Here is a 27,358-nt window from a genome sequence, read left to right as displayed (position 1 = left end):
ACCTTATCTTCATTTAATTTAGACCATTTTAGAGACCAGTTTTAACTTATCCAAACTTAAACATCAATACTTATACATCAGTACTCATTCTTAAACATTTTTCCTAATGTCGACCAAACTTCCCTTCTACAACTTTCCCAATTTTCATACCAATAGCAAAACAATATAAAAACAGAACAAATTATAATTGTATACCCTTTGGATTCCCAGATTCCACCCACCCCTTTCCCGGTTTCAGTCCCCAGCAAGTGTCCATCAGTCTCAATATAATATTAGCCTGGAGATCTCACATCTGAGGCTCTTAAATCTCTCTCAGTTCCTCTCTGCCGGTCTTTTTGATAGTCCTTAATGTTAAACCCCAAATCTCGGAGAGGCTCCGGCCCAACAGGATCCATGTTTCTTCCAGCCAGACCTCCATACTTAAAAGTAAAGCCTATGGGGTATTCCAAATCTTGTTTCAAACTCCTTTCAAGTCCAAATGTCCCCAAAGCTCCAACTTCCGCCTTAATCAAATTTATAATCCTTCGGTCTTCAGATCTCCACATAAGGAGATCTCTCAATTTTCCACTCTCCAATTCAGGCCAGACTTTCCACATCAAGTTTTTATTTTGCTTTGTTGCCATCATGTCAGGCCTCAAGTTACAGCTCTACTTTAACATCTGCAAAATTACAGCTCCTCCTTCCTTTTCTTCAGGGGCAGCATATGTTTCCTTCTCCATATTTTCAAAGCTCTCAGGTTTCTCTATTTGTCCAATTGAATAGGCTTCCTGTTTCAAATCCTTATCAGATTCAACAATGTTATTTACTGTTAAACCCAGAGTTGTGACGTTTATAGCCAAAACATCAATTTGGCCTTGTAACTTTCCCAAGAGAACAAATGCTCTGTCCAATTCAACCTGGATTTTCCCTCCTCCAGCCATTCTTGTAATGTCCCTAAACCCCCTCTAGGGGGATTTTGGTTCCTTAATGTTCCTTTCAACTCAAATCCAAAAATCAAGTTAGTTTGTATCAGCCCTTCCTTATTTTCAACAAATTGTAACAAATATAACCAGCAGAAGCAACAGAAACAAAGTTCTCTTTTTCCTTCTTGACAGCTAACTTGACAGCTGTCAAACTCTTCGGTACTTCATCAACAGGCTCTCTCGCGGAACTCTCCCGGGTCCGGGAGGGTGACACTTCAGCTCCCCAAATTAGTTCTTTGTCCTCCAGTAAGATTTCTTGTAATATCAAGCCGTGAGGTTAAAATCTTTTGCAAAAAAGAAAAAAAGATTCTCTCGACCTTAGTTAGCAGGTCCTTTGCTTTAAATTATTTACAAAGGGGGGGGGCGGACTTCCTTTTTAAACCTTCCCCGCTCGTTCCTAATTCATCAAAATTTTTCTTTAAAATTCCAATTTCCATACTACTCACGGGTTGTTGCTTTAAAGTCCAATTGTTCAAAGGAAAAAGTCAGCGCTCTCCGACAATGGCTTGTAGCTTCACTCCGCAGAAGAAGCAGTCTACTCTCAGCACTGCGCCGCACCCCGTCCCCGTTCCGGAGCCTTTAAAAAGGCTCCTTCACAGATTGGGGGGGCGCAAATGGTGCCCGCCGAGTCACCACGCTCACAGGCTTCCGCACCTGTGATTTTTAAGGGTCCCCGCGTCGCCACAGCGGCAATACCCAATCCTGCGGAGCCGATTCCCTCCGGAGCTCAGAGGGAATCCGCCATTAGTCGATGGCGCTAACCCGGAAGTCTCCAGATTACTCTTTTTTCAACAGTAGTGTTCATATTTATCTCAAAGTAGTCTCTCAAGATTTTTTGGGCCTTCTTGGTAATCTCTGCATCTCTGAACAAGGTGTCATTCATCCTCCATCTAAAGGAACCAATTGGTGTTAATTTCATCTCCATTCTCACAGCATTGTGGTTGGAGCAAGTTTTAGGGCAAATTTCCACTTTTCGGATCTTAGGAGCCAGTCCTCTAGTTATCCAAATTTGGTCAATTCTTGTCCATGTCATTTTGGCTTCAGAAAAGAAAGTTCCCTCTCTACCCAGGGGGGTTTTAGTTCTCCAAGTGTCAATTAAGTCCATGTTGTCAGTCATCCTTTGGCAATCTTTACAAAACTTTAGTTTATGGTTGCCATCAATTTTGATTTTAATTAATTTTTATAATGTTTTTATAATGTTGTACTGTTTTTGTGTTGTTAGCCGCCCTGAGCCCGGCTTCGGCTGGGGAGGGCGGGATATAAATAAAATTTATTATTATTATTATTATTATTATTATTATTATTATTATTATCTCAAAAAAAGTTTTTGGCAGTCTGCCATCTTTAGTAACTACCTGTCTTTGTGACTTATCCATATTTGTAGACACCACTCCATTCATGTCTCCCATCATAATAATGTTACAGTCCATATGGTCCAACAATGTCTCATGCAACTTCTTAAAAAATTCAGATTTCCCCTCATTTGGTGCATAAACTCCTACTATCAGAAATTTCTCTCCTTGGATTTGAATTTCAATTGCCACAAATCTTCCTTGATCATCTTTAAATATAAATTTCGGTGTTAGGCTCTCTTTTGCATAAATTACAACTCCTCTCTTTTTGATCTTGTCCGATGAAATAAACTCTTGGCCCAATCTTTTATTAATCAATACTTTCCTGTGTGACCTTATCACGTGGGTTTCTTGTAAGCAAATCAAGTCCAATTGTTCCTTTTTCAACAAATGAAACACTTTTCCCCTCTTTTCCGGGGAATTAAAACCGTGAATGTTCCAACTTAATAGTCGCAGAGACATGGTGTAGTTATTTTGCTTTTCCTCCAACTGCTCCAAGTAATGGTTCTTGTTCTGTCGGTGGTGTCACTTTCTCTACTTTGTCCAGTCCCGAAGGTAGCAATGGTAGGTCTAGTATTCCTGGTTTTAGTGCTCTTGGCTCTTCTTCCTCTTCTGCTTCTTTTTGCAGGTTTTATCCATAGTCTCTCAAAAATTTTCCTTTATCTTCCACTGATCTTATTTTTATTTTTCTCCCTTTAAAAGTAAAAGAAAGGCCTTGGGGGAACTCCCACCTGAACGCAATTCTGTTACCTCTCAGCAGGGCCACCAAATCTCCGTAATTAGCCCTAAGATCCAATAGATGTTTCGGAATGTCCTTAAAAATCTCTACTCTTGATTCTTGTATTTCCAAGGTCTTCTGGAAGTGCAGACTCAGTATTTTATCTCTCTCTTCCTTTGTTCAGAGAGTAATCAAACAGTCTCTCACCCTGTTCTTTCTCCCCCCTTTCCCAAGTCTAAAAGCACTTACTATCTTAAAATCTTGTTCAACTGAATCTAGGCCCCAAAAGTCTGCAAATTCCTGTGTAAGATAATCACTTAGGCTGTCTTTTTCAAGTTCAGGTACAGCCCTGATCCTCAGGTTAGTCTGTTTTTCCTTCAGTTCAATCATAGACAGCAAGGACCTATGGTCCTCTAGCTGTTTACTTATTGGTGGTATCTTTTCCTCTACAGCCAAAGCTTTCTCCTTTGCTTCTTCAGTTATCTTTCGGTTCAATGTAGATTCTTGCAGCAGTCTGTCAATGGATTCTGTGTTAGAATTCATCTTCTGCCCCAAGTTATTAATACTTATAGTATTTTGGTCAATTTTAATTGATGCTTCAGCAACCTGATTGCTTAATTTTTTCCAAAGATTCATAAATTTTGTTTAATGCTGAAGCTAATCCCTCTTCAGATGCCATTCCTTTTGACCCAGCTTGTGTAGGATCTTCCCCTTGTGGTGCAGAAGGGCCAGGTGCTGATGGTCTGCGCTGCTGCAGTCTAACTTTACCCGATCTTGTTGTTTTTTCCTGAAGTAAGGTTTTTTCCTGAGGCAAATTTGCCATCACCCTTTATCTGAGGATCAAGGTCAGTCCCACGGCCCAGACTTGTTTTGCAGTGGGAATTTCCCTGGCCAGTCAGAAGTGGAAAATTCCCTAGTCAGTTGTAACAGTTTCAAAGTTCCTCTAGGGGGACACAGTAGCAGTCAGTAATTATTGCTATAAAATGTCTTTTCCAACTTTTCCAAGCCCCCTTTCAATATAATAAGCAACAGTTTCCAGTTTAGAAGAAACCTTCAAAACACTTGCAGAGTAACTGTCAAAAGGTTACATTGTCCATAAACAGTGCGACTCTCAAACACGGCAATTCTATTGTTCCTTGACAGTCCGTTCCCAGGGATTAAGTGGTGGTCTTTGTTCCCTTTTCACTCCTTTTTTTGCAGGCAGAAAATTGCTCTTCCCTCTTCCTTCCCCTCTCCTGCCACATGGGGAGGGAGTTCTCTTATTTTTGATGTTAGGAATTAAGTCCTTTTAACAGAATTCTCCCGATCTTAGCTTAGACAGTCTTTGCTTTAATCTATTTACAGAAAACGGAAGGCGGACTTCCTGTTTACACCTTCCCGCTTCAGTGCCAAATTCTTTTTTTGTTCATTTAATTCCCTGATCCTTGACTTGACCTACTCACGGGTTGTTGTTTAGAAGCCGAAATTTCACAGGAAAAAGGTCAGCGCTCTCCGACAACGGCTGTGCAGCTTCACTCCACAGAAGTAGCGATTGACTCTCAGCACCGCACCAGACTCCCCGTTCCGCTCTGGAGCCCTTTACGGGGTTCCTTTGCAGATTGGGGGGGGGGCGCTAAAGGTGCCCGCCGAGTCCCACGGTCGCAGGTTTCACCCGCCTGCGATTTCCAAAGGGTCCCTGCTTCGCTGTAGCGGCAGGACCCGATTTCTGCGGAGCTTCTTCCCTCAGATCTAGAGGGAATCCGCCATTGCCGATGGCGCCGCCTCCGGAAGTCGCAGGCGCTCTTCTTCAAATACACTGAAACAGAAGTCCCCAGACCCTGATATATAGTGGGAGGGTGGGGTGGGGTATTTCTCAGAAGGGTGATAGGAAATGGGTGATTTTATGGTTCCCAAAAGGAAACCTTCCTCCACTTGTCCATATTGAGAGGATGCAAGCAAGCCTGAACCTTTCCCAAAAGGAAACCTTCCTCTGTCCATATTGAGAGGAAGCCTGAGATAAGGTAAATAGGATGATTTAGAAATGCGAAGATAAAAGTGATTGCATATGGAAATCAGGGAGGGGAACGGGAGGAAGGCAAAGCTCAATTTGTGAAAAGATATATTTGATAAAGAAATTTTATTTGGTTGTTATAAAGCAGGCAGCCCCAACATTCGGCCCTCCAGATGTTTTGGACTACAATTCCCATCATCCCTGGCCACTGGTCCTGTTAGCCTAGGGATCATGGGAGTTGTAGGCCAAAACATCTGGAGGGCCACAGGTTGGGGATGCTTGTTATAAAGGAAAAAAAGAAAATTTAATAAACATTAAAACAAAAAAAAGCAATAACGTGTTAAAAACGGAAATGTGGCCGTTCACACTCTCCTCCCGTTACAGCGTGATCCGTCACCGAGACGTCCAACCTTGCCACTATGGTGTGATTGACAAGTTTCAGCTCCTGGTCTCCGAGCAGAGCCAGAGGAAAGCGTTGGGGAGGAAAGAGGTCATCACCATGCTGCTTCCGGCGGCGAAAGAGCCAAAGGAAGAGGAGGAGAAGAGGATCACGGAGCACCTGGCAGAGAGCGTCTTTTTCGAGCAGGCTTTATGCCAGCCAGGTAGTTGGGTGCTTGGAACTCTTTCTAAAAATTGTTTTATTTAAGCATATTTACTTTTTTTCCTTTAAACAGTTTTTATTGGTTTTGCGATATATACATCCTTGATGAAATATCTCTCCAACAATTTCCCATTTTTTCCTGCCCCCCTCCCCTGGACTTCCCTTATCCTTCCACTTGGTTTTACTTTCAATTTCTTCATCCTGTGTCTTATTTTTTTCTGCCGGGGCCGGCCCACTGTCTCTCAGACCTTGTGGGGGGCAGACTATATTTTGGAGACTATATATATATATTTGGAGACTATTTTTTTTATTATAAAAATGAACAAATTCCTATGCCCCACAAATAACCCAGAGATGCATTTTAAATAAAAGGACACATTCTACTCATGTCAAAACATGCTGATTCCTGGACCGTCTGCAAGCTGGATTGAGAAGGCGATTGGGCTACCCATGTTATATACACTTGTGAATGTTTACTCAAACCCTGCCAATGAGTCCAACTCTTCGTGTTGTTTCTTCATATATATCGTAAATGGTTCAAAATTCTTTTAAAGTCTTTGTTGTCCCTTTTGTGTAATTTATCTGTTCATTTGGCTAATGCTGCATATCCCAGGAGTTTCTCTTGACACTGTTTGTTCATTGGGCTTTCTTCCGAGCTGGTGCTAGTAGAATTCTTGCCGGTTTTGTTGCACACATAATTTCCAGTTGCCTTTTCTTATTTCTTTAAGTATATGTACAAGCAGACAATACGGAGGCGCAAGTTGCAGCTATAACAAAGGTGGCATTTTTTCATCTCCGCCAAGCTAAGCAGTTGGCTCCTTACCTCCCTCGCCCTGATTTAGCCACTGTGATCCATGCAACGGTCACCTCCCGGCTCGATGATTATAACTCGCTCTACGCGGAGCTGCCCTCGAAGCCGACCCAGAAACCCCAGCGGGTGCAGAACACTCCCCGCCGCAGGACCACATCCACCCAGCACTATGCCAGCTGCACTGGCTCCTGGTGGAGCACAAGGTCAGGTTTTAGGTGCTGGTTTTCACCTTTAAAGCAGGCATCCCCAACCTGTGGCCCTTGAGATGTTTTGGCCTATGGCCAAAGGTTGGAGATGCCTGCTTTCAAGTAAGGTTTTCCAAAGAATCCGGGGACACTTTTTTTGAAAAGAGAAAAAAAGCTATTAACAGAAAAGTTACTTTTTTAAAAAAATAAGAAGTACCCTCTTCTCTTCTGTGGTCTCCTCTGTCGTGTGGCCTTCCTCAACCTCGGCCCTCCAGATGTTTTGGGACTACAACTCCCATCATCCCAAGCTAGCAGGACCAGTGGTCATGGATGATGGGAATTGTAGTCTCAAAACAGCTGGAGGGCCGAGGTTGAGGAAGCCTGCGCTAGCCGCTGTGGAGTAGGCTTGGCTCGGGCCGGGGCTCGGCCACGTGCCCTCACCCTCCTGGTGCTCTCCTACCTCTCCTCTTCGGTGGCGGCGCAGCAAAGTCGGGGCTCCCCTCTTTTTTGCCTTCCTCTTTCTCTTCCTTCTCCTCCTCCTCCTTGTGTCGGCTCCGGGGTATTTCTTGCCCCGGAGCGCCGCTGAACAGTCAGCTGGGTGGCCGGGCGCTCTCGCCCCCAGCTTGATTTGGGTCGCGGGGTGTGTGTGTGTCAGCAGTTCCCCCAGTCGACATGCTGGGCGTCCCCAGTTCCCCCTTGGCAATGGCGGCGGCAGTGGCAGCCTCAGCAGCCATATGATGTGCCTTGTGCCATTGAACCAATCACACCACGTTCATTCCCTACCAATAAATCAACAACAATATAAACCCAGGGACATTAAATCCGGGGACAGGTTTGTAAATCCGGGGACTGTCCCCGGGAAACGGGGACATCTGGTAACCATAATTTAAAGCCCTATACTAACGTTACCGGATTCCCCCCCCCCCATGAATCCGGGAACACTTTTCAACTTCAGTTGAAGGGGATAGGTTTTGTCAGGGGACCGATTTGTAAATCCAAGGACTGTCCCCGGGAAACGGGGTCGCCTGGTAACCTTGCCCTATACAGCCGAGGGCCCTCGTACCTACGGAACCACCTCTCCTGGCATGCCCCGTGGAGGACCTTAGGGTCTGCAAATAATAATATCTTGGAGGTCCCAGGCCTCGAGGAAGTTCAACTGGCCTCAACCAGGGCCCAAGACCTTTTCAGCTTTGGCCCCGGCCTGGGGGAATGCTCTATTGCAGGAGACCAGGGCCCTGCGGGAATTGACGTCCTTCCACCAGGGCCTGCAAGACGGAGCTGTTCCACCTGGCCTTCGGTCCGGGCCCAGTTTGAACCACCCCCCCTCTATGGGACCCTGTAAGTTATCTCTTTGGCCTTTTTATCGGCTCATGTGGGACCAAAACGGATAACTGGCCCTTACAAATACTTGAGGTCCCCGACCCCTATGGTTGTAATTCATGGGCAGCCATTTAAGTTTATCCTGGTTCTAATTTTTAAGCTGTGTTTTAATCATTTGGTTGCGTTTTCATGTATTTGATATTTGAGGTTAGCCGGCCTGAGCTTGGTCTTGGCTGGGGAGGGCGGGGTATAAATAAAATTTTACTTACTAATAAGGTACACACACTTAACCCAGGCTTCCTCAACCTCGGCCCTCCAGATGTTTTTGGCCTACAACTCCCATCATCCCTAGCCAGCAGGACCAGTGGTCAGGGATGATGGGAATTGTAGTCTCAAAACATCTGGAGGGCCGAGGTTGAGGAAGCCTGCACTTAACCACAAAAACCAGAGAGTAAAGGGAAGGGGTCAGGAAGGGGGGGGGGGGGAAGGATCAAGTACCACACCCATTTGACTTTTAAATGTTTTATTTAAGCATATTTACAAACAGACAAAAAGGTACACACAGTTCACCCCCCAAAACCAAAGAGAGTAAAGGGAAAGGGTCAGAAAGAAAGGAAGGATGGAGGACCATACCCATTTGACTCTCCTCCACCAGCACCCAGCACCTTGTAGTCCTTTAAATTCTCATTCCCACTGCATATCATTTATTGTTGCAATTACTTATTTTATAGTACTATGACGGTGTAACATCAAGTCACCTTACAAGCTTAGTCTAGCAAATGATGGTATGGTGTGCCTCCAAATTCCAAAAAGGAAACCTTCCTCTGGTTGTCAATATGAAGAGGATGCCAGCAAGGTCAAAGCTTTCTGTAAAAAAACAAGCAAAAAAACAAAAAACTAAGGGCTTTTATGATTCAAAAAAAAGGAAAACCTTCCTCTGGTTGTCAATATGAAGAGGATGCCAACAAGGTTGAAGCTTTCTGTAAAAAAAATGATTTAAATCAAGTCTTGCTGACTAGTGATTTAAATCCCTCCCTCCTCCTTGCTTCTCCCCACCCTGCCTAGAGGAGGAAGGGGGATGGCTGAGTGCCATTTTGAGCAGCCCCTCCGGAGCCAGCCCTTTCGCATTCCGCCGCCCTGCTGCTCCTGTGGGCCGGAGAGTGCAGCGGACGAGCTCGCTCTGCCTACTCACGAGAATCATCAGCAGTAGTGGTGGCAGCCTCCAGGAGGTAACTGCAGCAGGTGGGGCTCGGGATGACTACTTGCCCCCCTTGGCTCTTCTTCCAGCTCCACACCGCCCCCCCCCCCCCGGTACTGCTTCTCTGGCTCAAGTTGCTAGGGATGGTGGACCGGCCCACGGCAAAAAATTTTTGCTGGCCCCTGCTCTAATCCATGGGTCTGCAAACTACGGCCCGGGGACTGAATCCAGCCCAATTACCTTCTTGATCTGGCCAGCGGACAGTCCAGGAATTGGCATGTTTTTACACGAGTAGAATGTGCCTTTTTATTTCAAACACACCTCTGGGTGATTTGTGGGGCATAGGAATTTCTTCGTTTTTTTATTGATTTTTCAAAATATAGTCAAGGGACAGTGGACTGGCCCCCTGCCAGAAAAGTCTGCTGACCCCTGAAGTCCTAGCCATTCTGGCAGGGTGGATTTGACAGGAAGCAAGATTGTTTGGTGAAATGAAACATTTAGGAATGAAGTGGATCTCATTTGTAGATAAATAGATAAACTTTATTCACATTAGCCAATGGCCATAGCAACATAAAACAAGCAATATATACAATTAAAAAGACAACAATGGGTAAAAAGGGCCAAGATTATCGTTCAGATAGTGTCCCTTAATCTCATTGCACCCTTGATAAACCTAGCAACCTTTGCTGTTGTCTGATCATTTTGATCTGATAAAAGAAAAAACAATGTGGCCACAGATGGGCGGCCTGGGATGGTAAGTAAGAGTGAGGTGATGATCTCATTCCTCAGATCTTTATAAAGGGGACAGAACAGGACAGGAAAACATGAGCCACTGTTTCCAGATTGCCATCTGCACAGGGGCAGAGTCGTTTCTCATTTGGAATCTTTTTGGTATCTGCCCTCAAGTACGGCAGAGGGCATCACATCCAATCTGGCCAGTGTGAAGGCACGTCTGTATTTTGGGATAGTTATTTGGGATAGTCATTTGTACTTTTTGTTATACCAGGGGTGGCGAACTCCCAAGAGACTGTGATCCACTCAGAGTTAAAAACTGGCAGTGACATACCCCTGTTTTGGGGGGGTTCAGGTCTAAGTAGGTCACGATCTACCTATTGGACATGCCTGTATTATACCATTCATAAAAACTGTGGACAAAAAAATATAAATTTTACAGTATGTTATTTAATAAGAGAAAATTACCTGAAAATGCACTGTAGGTGGTATTTAGCACCAGAGAGATTGGCTAAAATGAACAAATCGCTTGGTAATAAGTGTTGGAGATGCACAAAACAGATTGGAACCTTCTACCATATGTGGTGGACATGTCCAGAGATCAGAAAGTTCTGGGACATGATTCATGAAAAAATAAAAAAGTTACTAAGAACTTCACATAGTAAAAGACCAGAAACATATCTTTTGGGAATATTGAACAGTGATACTGTATTCCAAAAGAAAAAACTAATTTTTTTCTGTACGCGACATAGCGGCGAAAATTCTGGTGGCTAAGTACTGGAAGGGAAACCAGGTACCGGCCAAAGAGGAATGGTTATGTGAATATTTGGAACTGGGCAAATTGATGGATATAATAAGACTAAAGCCAATGAATACAGTCAAGAAGGAATGGAATTGCTTGAATGACTATTCAGAAAGACAAGGTTCAAAAGTAAAAATTTGGCTGTGTCTAGAATGACCTCGTGAATAGAAAAGGGAAAATATACATATATACAAATCTATATATTAAGAGGAAAATAATACTGAAATACAGATAAAATATGAAAGGTGAAAGGAAAGGTGAGAGTGATGGAAATCTAATTATTATTATTATTTTGTAAATTAGTGTTTATTGTATTGAAATATTATACTTTTCTTTATTCTTTAACTGTCTACTTTTTTCTTTTTCTTCTTTTTTTCTTTCTTTCTGTTTTATTGGATATTTTTCTTTATGTATGGTTTTGTTTTGATTTATTTACTTTGCAACATAATAAAGATTTTTAAAAAAAGTTTTGTTATTTACTAAATTCAATAAATGGGTGGGGGAAAGAAAGGAAAGAAATTCTGCCCCTTTCCATAATGTCAAATGCCTTTTCCTTTTTCCAGAAAACAGAATTGCCTCATCAGGGCCGAGTTTGCTCACCGTGTTCCTCGGAATCGTGTGCATTGCGGCTCTCATGCTTCCCACATTGGGAGAAGGGGGTTCCCTCGTGCCTCTCTACCTCCACTTAAGTGTGATTCAAAAGTTAGTAGCAGCTTACGTACTAGGTACACATCTTATTGTCGTCATTACATTATGTGATTTGGGGCAGGACCAAGTGAAAAAATGAAAATGTGTATAGAAACGTTTTAAAAAAACAACCTATAATCGAGTCACTGTGTGAGGCCCATGCCAGCAAAATTGCAACCAGCGTGGATAAAGATCAATGGTTTTTTTAAAAAAAGTTTTAAAATGGTTTTTTAAAAAAAGTTTTAAAATGGTTTTTTAAAAAAAGTTTTAAAATGGTTTTTTAAAAAAAGTTTTAAAATGGTTTTTTAAAAAAAGCTTTTGGAGGAAGAATCTTTCTATAGTTTTCCTTTTAGGTTACATTATAGTCCAAAAGCTATTCCTCAGGAAATAAGGATTTGTTTTAAGTTTTTAATGTGTGCTAAAACTCAGTCTTAAGTTGTTTTTTAAAAACGTTCAACCCCATCAGTTAACAAACATGGGTCCATATGCTAGCATGTTATTGCTTTAGTTAAATAAATGGTTTAAATTGTGATGAAGGAAATGATTCTTTTTCTCCTTTCAATTAAGTACAGCAGAAAATATGTCCAAATAGAAACAGCTTATGAAACCTCACCAACATTTCATCATTATCTGTCAATGTATTTCGAATAGTAGAACCAAATCAGTCATTTTTGATAGAACTGTAAAAACGATTCTGAAATTTTACTGTTCCAAAAAGGAAACCTCCCTCTGGTTGTCAATATTAGGAGGATGCCAGCAAGGCTGAACCTTTCTGTAACTTATTCCAAAAAGGAAACCTTCCTGTGCTTGTCAAATATGAAGAGGATGGCAGCAAGGCTGAACCTTTCTGTAGAAAAAAATATGATTTAAATCAAGTCTTACTGACTAGTGATTGAAATCGTGATTGAAATTGATTTGAATCCAATCCACCCTGATTGGAACTGAAAGTATATCTGAGCCCCCTGACATTTCGGCGTTTGTACAAAGATCAGTTGTCTATGCAAACTACATTTCACAAATATTAACAAACGTGCATCTGGCTCCCGGTGAACAAGCTTTCATGCGTGCCCCCCACACCTAACAAACCTCTCGGTGTGGGTTATTTCTCGAGTTAAGCTGAAATAACTGGATTTTTTCCTCTGATTCTTGCAGGTCTTATCACTATGGTCATCCTGAGAACATGAGTGAGAACACAACTGGATGTTTATCTTTTTTCTCCTTTTCTTACCACGTTTTAAATTTGCATCCTGAACGTGGGCCTCTGACTCCCGTTTGGGTGCAAAAATCATCTGGAGATTTGCATTGCTTTTTTTTCTGGAAAGCAAAGCTTTAACTCTGTTTTCACTGGAAAGACTCGCATGATTGGAGGCACTTTTCTACAGACAGCCATGAAATGGTCGAAGGAATTTGCAGAAACTTCTCTACCTAGGTCTACCATGCAAAAATCTCATTTCTGCTTTCTTTTTAAATTGCATGTTTTTAAATTCACGTCGACTTTAGCGTTTGGCTGCCATAGGAGCCGGCAGTTCTATCTGCAACGTTCATTTGACTGTGAGTATTGCAAATTTAAATACGGATAAAACACCAAGATGGTGGAATAGAAAGCCGCTCGCCTGACAGTGGAAGCTGCCATGTTTTTCAGTCTATTTTTGGAAACTCAGGTTTAAGAAAACCGGGGGGGGGGGGGGAGGAGAGAGGAGATGGCCCACAGTATAAGACGCACCCTATTTTTGGAGACTCAGATTTAAGAACATGGGAGGGGGGGGGGAATGGCCCAGAGCATGGGTAGGCAACCTAAGGCCCAGGGGCCGAATGCGGCCCAATCGCCTTCTCGATCCGGCCAGCGGACGGTCCAGGAATTGGTGTGTTTTGACATGAGACATGGGACATTCCCAGGGGAACTGAAGGAGGCAGTGGTGCGCCCGCTCTTAAAGAAAACATCATTAGATCCTTTAGATCTATCCAATTACCGCCCGGTTTCGAATCTTCCATTCCTGGGTAAGGTGATTGAGAGAGCGGTTGCTGAACAGCTTGGTAGGTTTCTGGATGAAACATCAGCTCTGGATCCATTCCAGTCCGGCTTCCGCGCTGGTCATGGGACCGAGACGGCTCTGGTCGCCCTAACAGATGATCTCCGCAGGCAGCTGGATCGAGGCGGGTCGGGGCTGCTGATTCTTCTAGACCTGTCAGCAGCCTTCGACATGGTCGATCACGAACTCCTAGACCACCGCCTTGCCGACGTGGGGATCCAGGGCACAGTCCTTCAATGGCTGCGCTCGTTTCTCTCTGGTCGGGGACAGAGGGTGGCGCTTGGGGGGGAATTGTCATCCCGCCACTCCTTGGTGTGTGGTGTGCCCCAGGGTGCAATACTCTCCCCGATGCTTTTTAACATCTTTATGCGCCCCCTCGCCCAGCTTGTCCGGAGTTTTGGGCTGGGCTGCCATCAGTATGCTGATGACACCCAACTCTATCTGTTGATGGACGGCCACCCGGACTCGGCCCCAGACACACTGATCAGATGCTTGGAGGCTGTGGCTGGATGGTTTCGTGGGAGCCGGTTGAAGTTAAATCCTTCGAAGACAGAGGTCCTCTGGCTGGGACGGGACGACTTGGGACTGAGGGGGCAACTCCCATCTCTTGCGGGGGTGCAATTAGTGCCAGCACCATCCGTTAAGAGTTTGGGTGTAATCTTCGATACCTCCCTCTCTATGGAGGCGCAGATTGCAGCTATAACAAAGGCGGCATTTTTTCATCTCCGCCAAGCTAAGCAGTTGGCTCCTTACCTCTCTCGCCCTGACCTAGCCACTGTGATCCACGCGACGGTCACCTCCAGACTGGATTATTGTAACTCGCTCTACGTGGGGCTGCCCTTGAGACTGACCCAGAAACTCCAACGGGTGCAGAATGCCGCAGCGAGACTCCTTACGGGGTCTTCGCTTAGAGATCACATTCATCCGGTGCTATACAAGCTGCACTGGCTCCCGGTGGAGTACAGGATCAGGTTTAAGGTGCTGGTTTTAACCTTCAAAGCCCTATACGGCCTAGGGCCCTCGTACCTACGGGACCGCCTCTCCTGGTATGCCCCACAGAGGAACTTACGGTCTTCAAATAAAAACACCTTGAAGGTCCCAAGCCACAGAGAGGTTAGGCTGGCCTCAACCAGAGCCAGGGCTTTTTCGGCTGCGGCTCCAACCTGGTGGAACGCTCTGTCACAAGAGACAAGGGCCCTGCAGGACTTGACATCTTTCCGCAGGGCCTGCAAGACAGAGCTGTTCCACCTGGCCTTTTGTTAGGGCGCAGCCTGACTCCCTCCTTTGGCAATCTTTTCAAGACTTTAGCTTATGGTTGCCATTAATTTTGTTTTTAACTCATTTTTATAATGTTTTATAATGTTGTATTGTTTTAGTGTTGTTAGCCGCCCTGAGCCCGGCTTCGGCTGGGGAGGGCGGGATATAAATAAAATTTATTATTATTATTATTATTATGAGTGCTTTTATTAAAATGCATCTCTGGGTGATTTGTGGGGCATATGAATTTGTTCATCCCCCCCCCCAAAAAAAAATATAGTCCCGCGCCCCCCACAAGGTCCAGGGACAGTGGACCGGCCCACTGCTGAAAATGTTTGCTGACCCCTGGCGCCCTTTTTACAAAAGAAGAAAAGAGGACAAGCTTTTGCAACCATACAACTACACCGGATGAATTGTTGACTGCTAAATCTGCAACACAGATACATATATATATATATTTAAACTAATACATTACAGCGGTACCTCTGGTTGAGGACAGGATCCGTTCTGGAGGTCTGGCCGGATTCCGAGGTTTTTGCAACCGGAGGTGCCATTCTGTGCATGCGCGCGGCGTGGTAAGGCGCTTCTGCGCAAGCTGCAAAACCCGGTAAAACACTTCTGGGGTTGCCACTTACATATCCCGAAGTTTACATAACCAAAGGGTTACATAAGCGGAGGTACTGCTGTATTTGCACTTCAGGGAAGCTCATCCATAGTAGGCGCAGGCGTGGTTCAACTTGGCCCTCCAGCTGTTTTGGGATTACAACGCACATCATCCCTAGCTAACAGGACCAGTGGTCAGGGATGATCGGCGTTGTAGTCCCCAAACAGCTGGAGGGCCAAGTTGGGCCATGCCTGATCTAGAGCAGTGGTGGCTGAGGAAACCAACTCTCCCCAGGTGAAAACCGGAATAGGGGTAACAAGAGGTACAACTCCAATTCCAAACCAACGCTTTCCAAAGGAAAATTCCAGGAAGGGAAAAACCAAATGTCCTTTTTTTCTCCTTTTTCCAAGCCAGATGAGCACAATCTCACATCAAATTCCGTGCTATTTCTCGGAATGAAGGAAGGAAGAAAATCAAAGTTTTCCAAATGTGGACAAGAAACATTTGGAACCGGAATCCTACAAATAGGACAACGTTGCCTATCAATACAGACCAGCCAGCGCTCACAGAACATGGGGAAAGGGCTTCATAAATACTCTAACAAATCACCAGACTACTACTATGATTATGATTTTATTTATTTTTATTTTACAGAATTATAAATAGTGTGTGAGACAGTAGATTACAAATTGTTTGCTTCTTTTTTAAAAAGAAGTTAAGGCCGATGGGATCTTGTGAGAAGGAATAGATCAGGCTTCCTCAACCTCGGCCCTTCAGATGTTTTTCGCCTACAACTCCCATGATCCCTAGCTAGCAGGACCAGTAGTCAGGGATGATGGGAGCTGTAGTCCCAAAACAGCTGGAGGGCAGAGTTTGCCTAGGTCTGATCTAGTTTATTTCAACTCCATTCTTACCTTCAGAACAGGCATGGGCAAACTCCGGCCCTCCAGATGTTTGGGGACTGCAACTCCCATTGTCTCTGACCCCTGGTCCTGTTAGCTAGGGATGATGGGAGTTGTAGTCCCAAACATCTAGAGGGCTGGAGTTTGCCTGTGCCTGCTTCAGAACAAGCGATCGCAACAGCTTTTCCGAGAATTAAGAGTTACGATCCGAGCAGACACTGGCAAAATAATAATTTATAATAATAATTTATTCTTTATACCCCGCCCATCTGGCTGAGTTTCCCCAGCCACTCTGGGCGGCTTCCAATCAAGTGTTAAAAACAATACAGCATTAAATATTAAAAACTTCCCTAAACAGGGCTGCCTTCAGATGTCTTTTAAAGAGAAGATAGCTGCTTATTTCCTTCACATCTGAAGGGAGGGTATTCCACAGGGCAGGCGCCACTACCAAGAAGGCCCTCTGTCTGGTTCCCTGTAACCTCACTTCTCGCAATGAGGGAACCGCCAGAAGGCCCTCAGTGCTGGATCTTAGCGTCTGGGCTGAATGATGGGGGTGGAGACGCTCCTTCAGGTAGTTAAAAGGAAAACCGGCAAACCAAGCAGCATTGGGCCTGATGTGTCTATTAAAAGGAAAATTATTCTTTCTAAACTGGTATCTAGACCAGGCATTGGCAAACTCGGCCCTCCAGCTGTTCGGGGACTACAACTCCCACAATCCCTAGCTAACAGGACCAGTGGTCTGGGATAATGGTAGTTGTAGTCCCCAAACAGCTGGAGGGCCAAATTTGCGTAGGCCTGACCTAGAGCAACAGAGTTTATTTCAACTACATTCTTACCTTTGGAACAAGTGACGGCGACTGGTTTCTCGCCGACATTTTTAACGCGAATATAAATTGGGTGCTTTTCCGAGAATCTGGAGGAAATGTGGCTTCACTTTCTTTGAAAGGAAAGTCCCGATCCGAGCAGTTGTTGTCAAAATAATTGGTAGTTAAAAGGAAAACCGAGCAGATGTTGGCAAAAGAATTAAAAGGGAAACCGGCGAGCCAGGCACCGCCGGGACCTGACGCATCCCTTAAAAGGATTAAAATCGCCAGGAGACGTTGCCGAGAAGGAAGGTTGACGTGGGCATTTCGCACTCTGCGCTCATAATCCGGATGCCCTCAGGGGTTTTATGCCACCAATTTCTCTGTAGGCGGGTATAGGGAAAGGACGGCACGGGCGGACATCCAGGCGAGCGGCAGGGGGGAGTCACTTGGGGGAAAGGTCATCCATCAAGATGAAGGGGGTTCGGATCGCGCAACAGGTGCTTCCGCCACGGCGCCTTTGGCAAGGGAGTCGGAGGAAAGCCTGGCACTGCTGGAGCTCCCGTCGAGGGCGTCCGAGGACAAACTGCAGGGCACGAGGGGAAACCACAAGCTTCAGTCAGGGCACATGAAATGAAAATTAAAAATTTAAAAAATGTCCAGTAGAATCTTAGAGCAGGCATAGGCAAACTCCTATGTTACATTTCCCATAATCCCTGACCACTGGTCCTGTGAGCTAGGGATGATGGGAGTTCTAGTCCAAAAACAGCTGGATGGCCAAGTTGGGCAACGCCTGATTTAGAGCAGTGGTGGCCCAACTTGGCCCTCCAGCTGTTTGAGGACTACAATTCCCACCATCCCTGACCACTGGTCCTGCTAGCTAGGGATGATGGGAATTGTAGTCCCCAACATCTGGAGGGCCGGAGTTTGCCTATGCCTGTTATAGACCAACTCATTTTGTTCTGAAGAAGTATGTGCACACATCTTCAGATAAAGTGCACATAAAGTGAATGCAAAAACAAACAAAAAACAACGAATCCGAAGAAGTCACTGGCAGGTTCTGGTCCGTACCCAGCCGGGTGGATTGGGTTCAAATCAAGTCGGTTGAAATCACGATTCAAGTCACTCAGTAACGCTTGATTTAACATCCTTTTATATATATATATATATACATATACATATACATATACATATACATATATATATATATATATTTATATTTATATTTATATATATATATATATTACACACAGAAAGGCCCAACCTTTCTGGCATCCTTTTAATACTAACTCCCATCATCCCTAGCTAACAGGACCAGTGGTCAGGGATGACAGGAGTTGTAGTCCCCAAATATCTAAAGGGTCGAGTTTGCCTATGCCTGGACTAGAATGTCACTTAAATAAAAAAGCTTTAGAAAGATTTTTCCTCCAAAAGCATTTTGTTTTAGAAATCTGATTTAAATTTTTAAAAATCCAATTTAAGTAAAAAAAAATCAGATTTAAATATAAAATCCCCTTTTTTTGTTTTTTAAACCATTGATTTTTATCCACCCTGGGTAGGAACTATTTTGGAATGCTAGAACATCAAAAGACATGGCAAACCATTTCTGGGCCAAGATGAGTAGTATATGCATTATTAAGATTAATTTTACCATGAGCTGAGGTCTGACAGGTGGGTCATGTCGGGAGAAAGCATGTTGGTGGTTCCTTGGAAAAGTCTCTTGGGCTGGCTTTCGGTTTCCATTTTTCCTACCAAAATCAAGCAGATTTGGTTCAGATTGGAGGAGGAGACCTTCAAAAAGCAGCAGTTTGAAGCTTGCCTCATAGCAGCAAAACAAGACAACCAAACCAAGTCTCTGGGTGATGATCATTTCAGGCACCCGCTCCTCGACTCCAGGCATAGGCAGACTCTGCCCTCCGGATGTTTTGAGACTACAGCTCCCATTGTCCCTAGCTAATAGGTGTTGGCATACAACCAAGGGAATGGGGGCAATTGGCAGGCCCCCAGCTGGCTCTAGCCCACTGGCTGGTGTGTTGGGCGATCTCCAGTCCTTGGATCAGCTACTAACAACAGCTGTTGCTGTCTTAGCAAACTCATCAGCAAATCTCTTTGGAGGTTTGCCTTTTGTGGCCCTTGCAGATATGCATACTAGATGCAAGTCTTCAGCACTCATCTCCTCCTTCTTAGGAGAATGGTGGCCAATGGTGAACAGTGGTTCTTCCAGTGAGGCCTTTGCGCTCTTGTAGTCTGCTGTGTCATCACTGTCGCTGACAACAGCAGCAGCGCTGCCCACTGAGCTGGAATCCAAACTCTGATCATCATCCTCAGCTTCCTCTGCTACCTCAGCATCCTCATCTTCTGAGTGACTCTGGAAAATCCCCACATCCCCCCCCCCCACTTGGGATTGTATTCAACACTCTTTGTGAACCGTATGGTCTTAGTGTCAGTCATGAGTACCCTGTATGCACCTTTTTCATACCCCGTGAACAAACCATGTGCCCCACGCTTCCTGCTCTATGGGGTGTGGACCCACATGTCAGAACCAAAGATTCTCATGTGCTTGATGTAAGGTTTCTTACCAAACATCTTCTCAAAGGGAGTACAGCCGATAGGTGAAGACAATCTCCTGTTATACGTGTAAACAAAATTATTCAGTGACTCTGCCCAATATTGCTCAGGAAGATTGGCATCATGCAACAAGGTTTTTAGGCCTTGCAGCAAAGTTTGATTTGTCCTTTCACAAAGTCCATTCTCCCAGGGAGATCTGGGACTTGAGAGGTCGTGCTGGATTCCCTTCTCAGTCAAAAAAGCTTCAAACTGCTGAGGAGTGAATTCCCCACTTCGGTCAGTAAACAAACAACCAAGTTGTCTACCGTGGGCATTATTCAACCAAGCACAGAAGGCCTTGAACCTAGGAAATGCTTCTGATTTCTGCTTGAGCACAAACACATGAATGTACCTGTAAAAAGCATCAATTAAAACCAGGAAGTACCTGGCGCCACCCAAAGAGGGTGAAAGTGGACCAACCAGGTCTGCGTGGACTAGCTAATAGGGTTTAGAAGCCTGCCTGCTAGACACTTTGCCTTTGGGTGCAACCTTCACTTTGTTTTCTGCACAAGAGACACATTTCATATAATACCTGCAGAATTTGATTATCATACCTTGAACCTTCTCTGGCATCTTGGCGAGCGCTTGCCATGCCATGTGACCAAATCTTTGATGATGTGTATGAATACAATCTAAATGAAGAACTTTGTTAGTTTGTGCAACACAACAAGATTCAACATTAGGCACATTAACACCAGTGTCATCGTAAGTTATCAAGAACAATCCATCTATAAAATCAGCATGCAAGATTCCTTCATTGTTCTTCCGAATGATGCAAACCCCCTTCTTGAAGGAAATTTCAAAGTCTTAGTCAGCTGTGGGATACTGAGCAAATTGTCTGCTGAATCAGGAACATACAGTACCTTGCTGATGGTGGTGTGCAAGCTTGTCAGTTTCACTGTCCCAATTCCAGCAACCCGCAATGTCTTTCCATCAGCCTGTTGAACTGCCCCATCCTGTGGCATAAAGGAGATAAACAAGTGTCTGTCCCTCACAATGTGCTGCGATGCGCATGAATCCACAACAAATCAGGCTTTGGCTTTTGGAGAAGCAGTGCTAGCAACTAAAGCCTTGTTCTGCACTGTTTCGGGCTTTTGGCCCCCCTTCTTCCGGCCATCTGCAGTCTTTTTTCTCTGTTTATCTTTCGCCTTTGGACAATTCCGTTGGACGTGACCTTGATTCTCACAGGACTAGCATTTCGCAGCTGCCAAAGCCTTAGCTCCCCCTGGTGGCTGCAATGCTGTCCCAGATGACATCGCAGTCTGCTCTCCCTGAAGCACGCAAACGGGTTCTGCGTTCCTCCGATCATACAGTGGTACCTCGGGTTACATACGCTTTGGGTTACATATGCTTCAGGTTACAGACTCTGCTAACCCAGAAATAGTACCTCGGGTTAAGAACTTTGCTTCAGGGTGAGAACAGAAATTGTGCAGCGGCAGCAGGAGGTCCCATTAGCTAAAGTGGTGCTTCAGGTTACTAACAGTTTCAGGTTGAGAACAGACCTCCGGAACGAATTAAGTTCTTAACCCAAGGTACCACTGCACTCATTTTGGAGGACAGCCAAAACCTTTGCTGCAGTCAGGTCTTGAGCAAGTAGAGTAGCCAGCTGGCTTGCCACAGCGTGGCAACTCTCATCCAGGGAGTCCAAAATCAGGACCGCAAATCAAGACTCTGGCATAATGAAACCTGTATGCACTAATTCCTGTCTTAACTTCTGCAAGTCCAATACGTGGGCTCTGAAATCTCCCCCTGGCTCAAGCTTCTTTCTGTGCAGCTTTCTGAAGTAAAGCAATACAGACCCAGCTTCTTGTCTCAGATGCGATTCCTTCAACGCCTTCCACATTTGGCGTGAAGACGCTTTGCCAGCCAGGGTAATTAACTCCTCCGGAGCTACTGACAGGAGAATCGCCCCCATTGCTTTGGAGTCGGCTGCAGACCATGCATCTGTTATTTGAGCTTGGGGATCTTCAGAAACAGTGTTCCATACCCCAAGCCTTCTCAATTGACCCTTGCAGTACTTTGCCCAGGTCTGATAATTGTGTCCATTTAGACGTGGACAGGGAGCCCCATCTGATGCTTGTAAGAGATCCATTCCTGCTTTTTACTTCAGCCAGGACCTGAGCTCTTCACAGCCGCTTATCTTAGCAGGTCGTAAATCAACGCAGCCTGCTTCTCTCTGGCCTTAATTGCTTGGCACAGACATCAAATGCCAGGTGGTGCAGCATCCATCAGCAGCCTTACTCTTGTGTAAGCGCCGTGGATCTGGTCCCATAACCCTGTTGTTGGCATGCAACCAAGGAAACGGGGGCAATTGGCAGGCCCCCAGCTGGCTCCAGCTGGTGTGCCGAGCTATCTCCAGTCCTTGGATCAGCATGAATCTGGACCCAAGCTTCAGAAGCTGGGGCACTCTACTCAGCAGAGTAAACACGCAAACAGAAGTGGCATGAGAGGTTGTGTGAGCATATTTACAAGCAGTTTATTCAGCATACATCAGGACAAAAGGAAAACATGTCTGCTTTCCTTCGTGTCCAAAGCAAGACAGCTAAAGCAAAAGCAAACAGAAGTTCCCAGCAATAATAATAATAATTTATAATAATAATTTATTCTTTATACCCCGCCCATCTGGCTGAGCTTCCCCAGCCACTCTGGGCTGCTTCCAATCAAATGTTAAAAACTGTTGGTACTAAAGGGTTAAGCGGTAACAAGTTGCTCTAATCACTGAGCAGCTGGTAGTCATTAAGCATCCAGGAATGTGAGTTGGTTTGTATAAATAGTCAGTTCACCCGTGTTTCTCTCTTCCTTCCCCCCTTGACCTGACTCACAGACTCAGTTTGTGGCCGTGGGCGTGTTTGCTGATATGACTTAAGTTTAGAGTAAAGTTTTCTTTATGCCGGAGATAAAAGCATGTGTGCTTTATCGCCAGGTTTTTTTTTGCTTTTGTGAATAAAGTTTTTCCCTGAGTTCCAAAGTGCTTGCTCCAGGATTCTTCATTTATAAAAGGTACTGACTCTCCTGCCTCCTTCAGCCGCTGCACGAAATTCTCTGCTGAGATAAGACTTATGGCGTTGGAAGCGCACTGGACGTTTACTTAACATTAAACTAATCAAAGTTTAATGGACAAAAACAATACAGCATTAAATATTAAAAACTTCCCTAAACAGGTCTGCCTTCAGATGTCTTTCCTTCACATCTAAAGGGAGGGCATTCCACAGGGCGGGCGCCACTACCAAGAAGGCCCTGTCTGGTTCCCTGTAACCTCACTTCTCGCAATGAGGGAACCGCCAGAAAGCCCTCGGTGCTGGATCTCAGCGTCCAGGCTGAACGATGGGGGTGGAGACGCTCTTTCAGGTATACAGGACCGAGGCCATTTAGGGCTTTAAAGGTCAGCACCAACACTTTGAATTGTGCTCGGAAACGTACTGAGAGCCAATGCAGATCTCTCAGGACCGGTGTTATGTGGTCCCGGCAGCCACTCCCAGTCACCAGAATAGCTGCCAGAATCTGGATTAATTGCAGTTTCCGGGTCACCTTCAAAGGTAGCCCCACGTAGAGTGCGTTGTAGTAGTCCAAGCGGGAGATAACTAGAGCATGCACCACGCTGGCAAGACTTTCCGCAGGCAGGTAGGGTCTCAGCCTGCGTACCAGGTGGAGCTGATAGACAGCCGCCCTGGACACAGAATTAACCTGCGCCTCCATGGACAGCTGGGAGTCCAAAATGACTCCCAGGCTGCACACCCGGTCCTTCAGGGGCACAGTTACCCCATTCAGGACCAGGGAGTCCCCCACACCCGCCCACCCCGTCCCCCAAAAACAGTACTTCTGTCTTGTCAGGATTCAACCTCAATCTGTTAGCCGCCATCCATCCTCCAAGCTGTGCTGGACTGTAAACAGACATGTGACATGCAACAATCCACACATCTGTTCTTAAGGTGGAACGCAATATCCCAACAACAGGACCAGTGGTCAGGGGTGGTGGGAGTTGTAGTCCCAAAACAGCTGGAGGGCAAGTTTGGCCACGCCTGATCTGGAGCAGGAAAGACGCATGGCTCGGGCAGGCTGCAGGTCCCACGGTGAGGGCCCCACGGCATTTTGTGTCCCCCCCAGTGGTGACACCCGGGATGGACGGCCCCACGGCACCCCGCTGCCTTTGCCCCTGCACATACCTTTCCTTTTGATGGGACCAAGAACGCTGGGCCGGATGCAGTTGATTGGACTCTGGCTCCTCCTGCTAAAATCAAAGCCGGATTACGGTCAACCTAGGAACGGGAAATCTTCTGAGGTGACAAGACGACTTTAAAGCTACTGTATTGTGTTTTCAAAATTATAATCTGGGTGGATAAAAATCAATGTTTTTTTAAAAAAACCAGATTTTTTAATAATTTAAATCGCATTTTTAAATCATTCTAAAATCGCATTTTTAAATCATTCTAAAGATAGTTTTCCATTTAGGTTACACTATAGTCCAAAGGCTATTCATCAGGAAATAAGGATTTGTTTTAAATCAGGCATCCCTAACCTTCGGCCCTCCAGATGTTTTGGACTACAATTCCCATAATTCCTGATCACTGGTCCCGTTAGGGATCATGGGAGTTGTACGCCAAAACATCTGAAGGGCCACAGGTTGGGGATGCCTGTTTTAAGTGCTAAAACTCAGTCTAAGGGTTTTTTTTATAAAAAAAATATTTAACCACATCAGTTAACAAACATGGATACATGTGCTATATTATTCCTTTAGTTAAATAAATTGTTTAAATTGTTGTGTAGGAAAAGATTATTTTTCTCCTTCCAATCAAGTACTGCAGAAAAGTTGTCCAAATTGAAACAGTTAACTTATTAAACCTCACCATAATTTTGTAAGTATTTCTAATGGTATAACCAAATCAGTCATTTTTGATATAACTGGAAAAACTCTGAAAATTTATGATTCCAAAAAGGAAACCTGCCGAAGAAACCAAAGGAAAGTTTGCGCCTATTGTAAAAAAAGTACATGAACATGATACAGCATTAGCCCTACTAGAACTGGAAAGGAAAAGCAAGAACCTGAAATTAAGACTGGTTCCAGAAGAGGAAGAGGACAAGCTTGGGGAATTCCTCACAGATAAATTTCAAGATTTTTGGAATGATGAGTTAGATGGAGAAGAAGATGAATTTGTGATAACCTCAGCCTTTCGGATTGGCAGGAAGCAAGGGAAGAAGCCAAGAGACTGTTTAATTACCTTGGGATCAAAGGAACAAAGAGACAAAATACTGAACCTACATTTCCAGAAGGCCTTGGTCATTAAAAATTCTCAGATCCAGATTTTCAAGGATATTCCTAAATACTTTTTGGAGGTTAGATCTCAATTTAAAGAATTAGTTGATCTACTTAAACAGAATAATATCCCATTCAGGTGGGAATTTCCACAAGGGTTGTCCTTTAACTTTAAAGGGAAGAAAATTAAAATAAAAACAAACCAGGATAAAGAACTCTTTTTGGAAAGAAATCAAGAGGATCTTCAGAAAGGAACTGTTAGTGAGGGGGAAGTACCGGACATTTCAAATCTATCATTTGGACTGAACCGAGCACCGACCGAGGAGGAACAACAACTTGGTGCAGTCGGTGGAAGAGCTACCCAGTAACAAAAATGTCTCTGCAACTCTTCAGCTGGAATTGTAATGGTTTGAACCACCCTCGAAAAAGGGGTCAAGTATTCCATCTATTAAAGAAGGAACATCTAGATGTAATCTGTCTACAAGAAACTCACATTGCCAGGACACATAGAAAACTTTTAACAAATAAGAGATTAGGACAAGAATTTATTTCATCAGATAGAGTTAAGAAAAGAGGAGTTGTGATCTATGTCAAGGAAAAATTTGAACCAAAACTGATCTTTAAGGATGACCAAGGAAGATACCTGGCAGTGGAAATTCAAATTTATGGAGAAAAGATTTTGATTGTTGGAGTATATGCACCAAATGAGGGGAAGGCTGAATTCTTCAAGAAGTTGCATGAGACTTTAATGGACTTTTTGGACTTTAAAATTATAATGATGGGTGATATGAATGGAGTTGTCTCCACAAACATGGACAAGGCCCAAAGACAAATAATATCTAATGATGGAAGACTACCAAAGACATTCTTTGAACTGACTGACACTATGGACCTGATTGACATTTGGAGAACTAGGAACCCTCTGGAAAGGGAGGGGACCTTCTTCTCTGAAGCAAAAATGACATGGACTAGAATTGATCAAATATGGACTTCTAGTAATCTGGCATCAAAAGTTAAAAAAATAGAAATCTGCCCAAAGACCTGTTCTGACCACAATGCTGTCAAGATGGAAATGAAACTGACAACAGCTGGAACCTTTAGATGGAGAATGAATGACACTCTCTTTGGAGATGAAGAAATTTGTAAAAAGGCTCAAAAGACACTTAAAGACTACTTCGAGATTAACCTGAGATCAGACACTGAAAAAAGAGTTATTTGGGATGCAAGTAAAGCCGTGATGCGTGGCTTCCTAATACAACAGAATTCAATAAAGAGGAAAAAACAGAATGAGAAGAAAGAGAAAATTTGGAATCTAATAAAAGAAGGGGAGAAGAAATTGAGATCTAAGCCTAAATCTCAAGAGATATTAAGAGAAATAAAATTCTATCAAACACAATATATGGAATTGATGAATCAGGAAATAGAATGGAAAATTAAACAAATGAGACAAAAGACTTTTGAGTCCGCAGATAAATGTGGGAAGCTACTGTCTTGGCAATTGAAAAAGAGGCAAAAATTGAATACAGTGACATCACTCGAAGTAGATGGGAAGTCTATTAATAAACCAAATGAGATAAGTAATTGTTTTCAAAGTTTCTTCAAGAAATTATACAAACAAGGGCCAAAAAACGAACAGGAGATAGAAGAATTTATTGGAAAATACGGCTTACCAAAAATCTCTGAAAATAATAGAAGGAGTTTAAATGAGAAAATTACAGATCAAGAAATAGAGAGCGCCATTCAGGATATGCAGCTGGGAAAATCACCAGGACCAGATGGACTAACTGCGAGATACTATAAAGCACTGAAGGATTGGTTAATACAACCATTGAAAGAAGTTTGCAATCAAATTTTGGAAGGGAAAAAGGCTCCCGAATCGTGGAAGGAAGCATTCATCTCACTTATACCGAAGACAGAAACTGAGAAACATCAAGTTAAGAATTACCGCCCTATATCACTCTTGAATGTGGATTATAAAATTTTTGCAGACATTTTAGCAAAAAGATTCAAAAAAGTTTTGTTAGAGGAGATTCACAGGGACCAAACTGGCTTTCTACCAGGCAGGCAATTGTCAGACAATGTGAGGAATATTATAGACATTTTAGAACTTCTGGAAACTGACATAAATAGAAAAGCTGTTTTGATTTTTGTGGATGCAGAGAAAGCCTTTGACAATATTTGTTGGAGCTTTATGAAGAGGAATCTCCAAGGGATGGGGGTAGGCAAAAACTTTGAAAATGGTATAAGTGCAATTTACTCTGAGCAAAAGGCCAAACTAATTGTAAATGGTATGGTTATGGACGAAATTCCAATAGAGAAAGGGACACGACAGGGATGCCCAATTTCCCCTCTATTGTTTATATCGGTACTGGAGGTTTTCCTAAATATGATTAGAAGAGACCAGCTGGTTAAAGGTATACAGGTCGGAACTAAACATTATAAGTTAAGAGCATTTGCAGATGATCTAGTCTTGACATTACAACAGCCAGAAACCAGTACAAAAAGAGTTTTGGAACTTATTGAAATATTTGGTCAGGTAGCAGGTT

General features: G+C 44.0%; 2 protein-coding genes across 3 annotated transcripts in view; one reads left to right on the top strand and one right to left on the bottom strand.

Moving 5' to 3' along the window:
- The window catches only part of LOC309333232 (motile sperm domain-containing protein 1-like), a 42,464-nt gene extending 29,425 nt beyond the window's left edge, over positions 1 to 13,039 (top strand). Inside the window, exons 3-5 of one of the 2 annotated variants that reach the window (XM_081846658.1) lie at positions 5,407 to 5,624; positions 11,235 to 11,396; positions 12,511 to 13,039. In XM_081846658.1, coding sequence (XP_081702784.1) covers positions 5,407 to 5,624; positions 11,235 to 11,396; positions 12,511 to 12,542 — 412 coding nt within the window. In that variant the 3' untranslated portion in view covers positions 12,543 to 13,039. Of the gene's footprint in view, positions 1 to 5,406; positions 5,625 to 11,234; positions 11,572 to 12,510 lie in introns of those variants that run through there. The other variant, XM_081846657.1, reaches the window with a different exon arrangement.
- Positions 8,446 to 27,358, bottom strand: part of LOC309333224 (PABIR family member 2-like) — a 50,012-nt gene continuing 31,099 nt past the window's right edge. The window contains 5 exon segments of the mRNA XM_081846649.1: positions 8,446 to 8,806; positions 16,988 to 17,438; positions 17,444 to 17,540; positions 18,606 to 18,702; positions 23,725 to 23,789. Of these exon segments, the coding sequence (XP_081702775.1) occupies positions 17,400 to 17,438; positions 17,444 to 17,540; positions 18,606 to 18,702; positions 23,725 to 23,789 (298 nt within the window). The 3' untranslated portion in view covers positions 8,446 to 8,806; positions 16,988 to 17,399.

Source organism: Podarcis erhardii, assembly GCF_964252035.2.
Source record: "Podarcis erhardii genome assembly, chromosome: W".
NCBI lineage: Eukaryota > Metazoa > Chordata > Lepidosauria > Squamata > Lacertidae > Podarcis > Podarcis erhardii.
The sequence above is the reverse complement of the archived record's forward strand: the minus strand, read 5'-3'. Positions and strand labels throughout refer to the sequence as shown.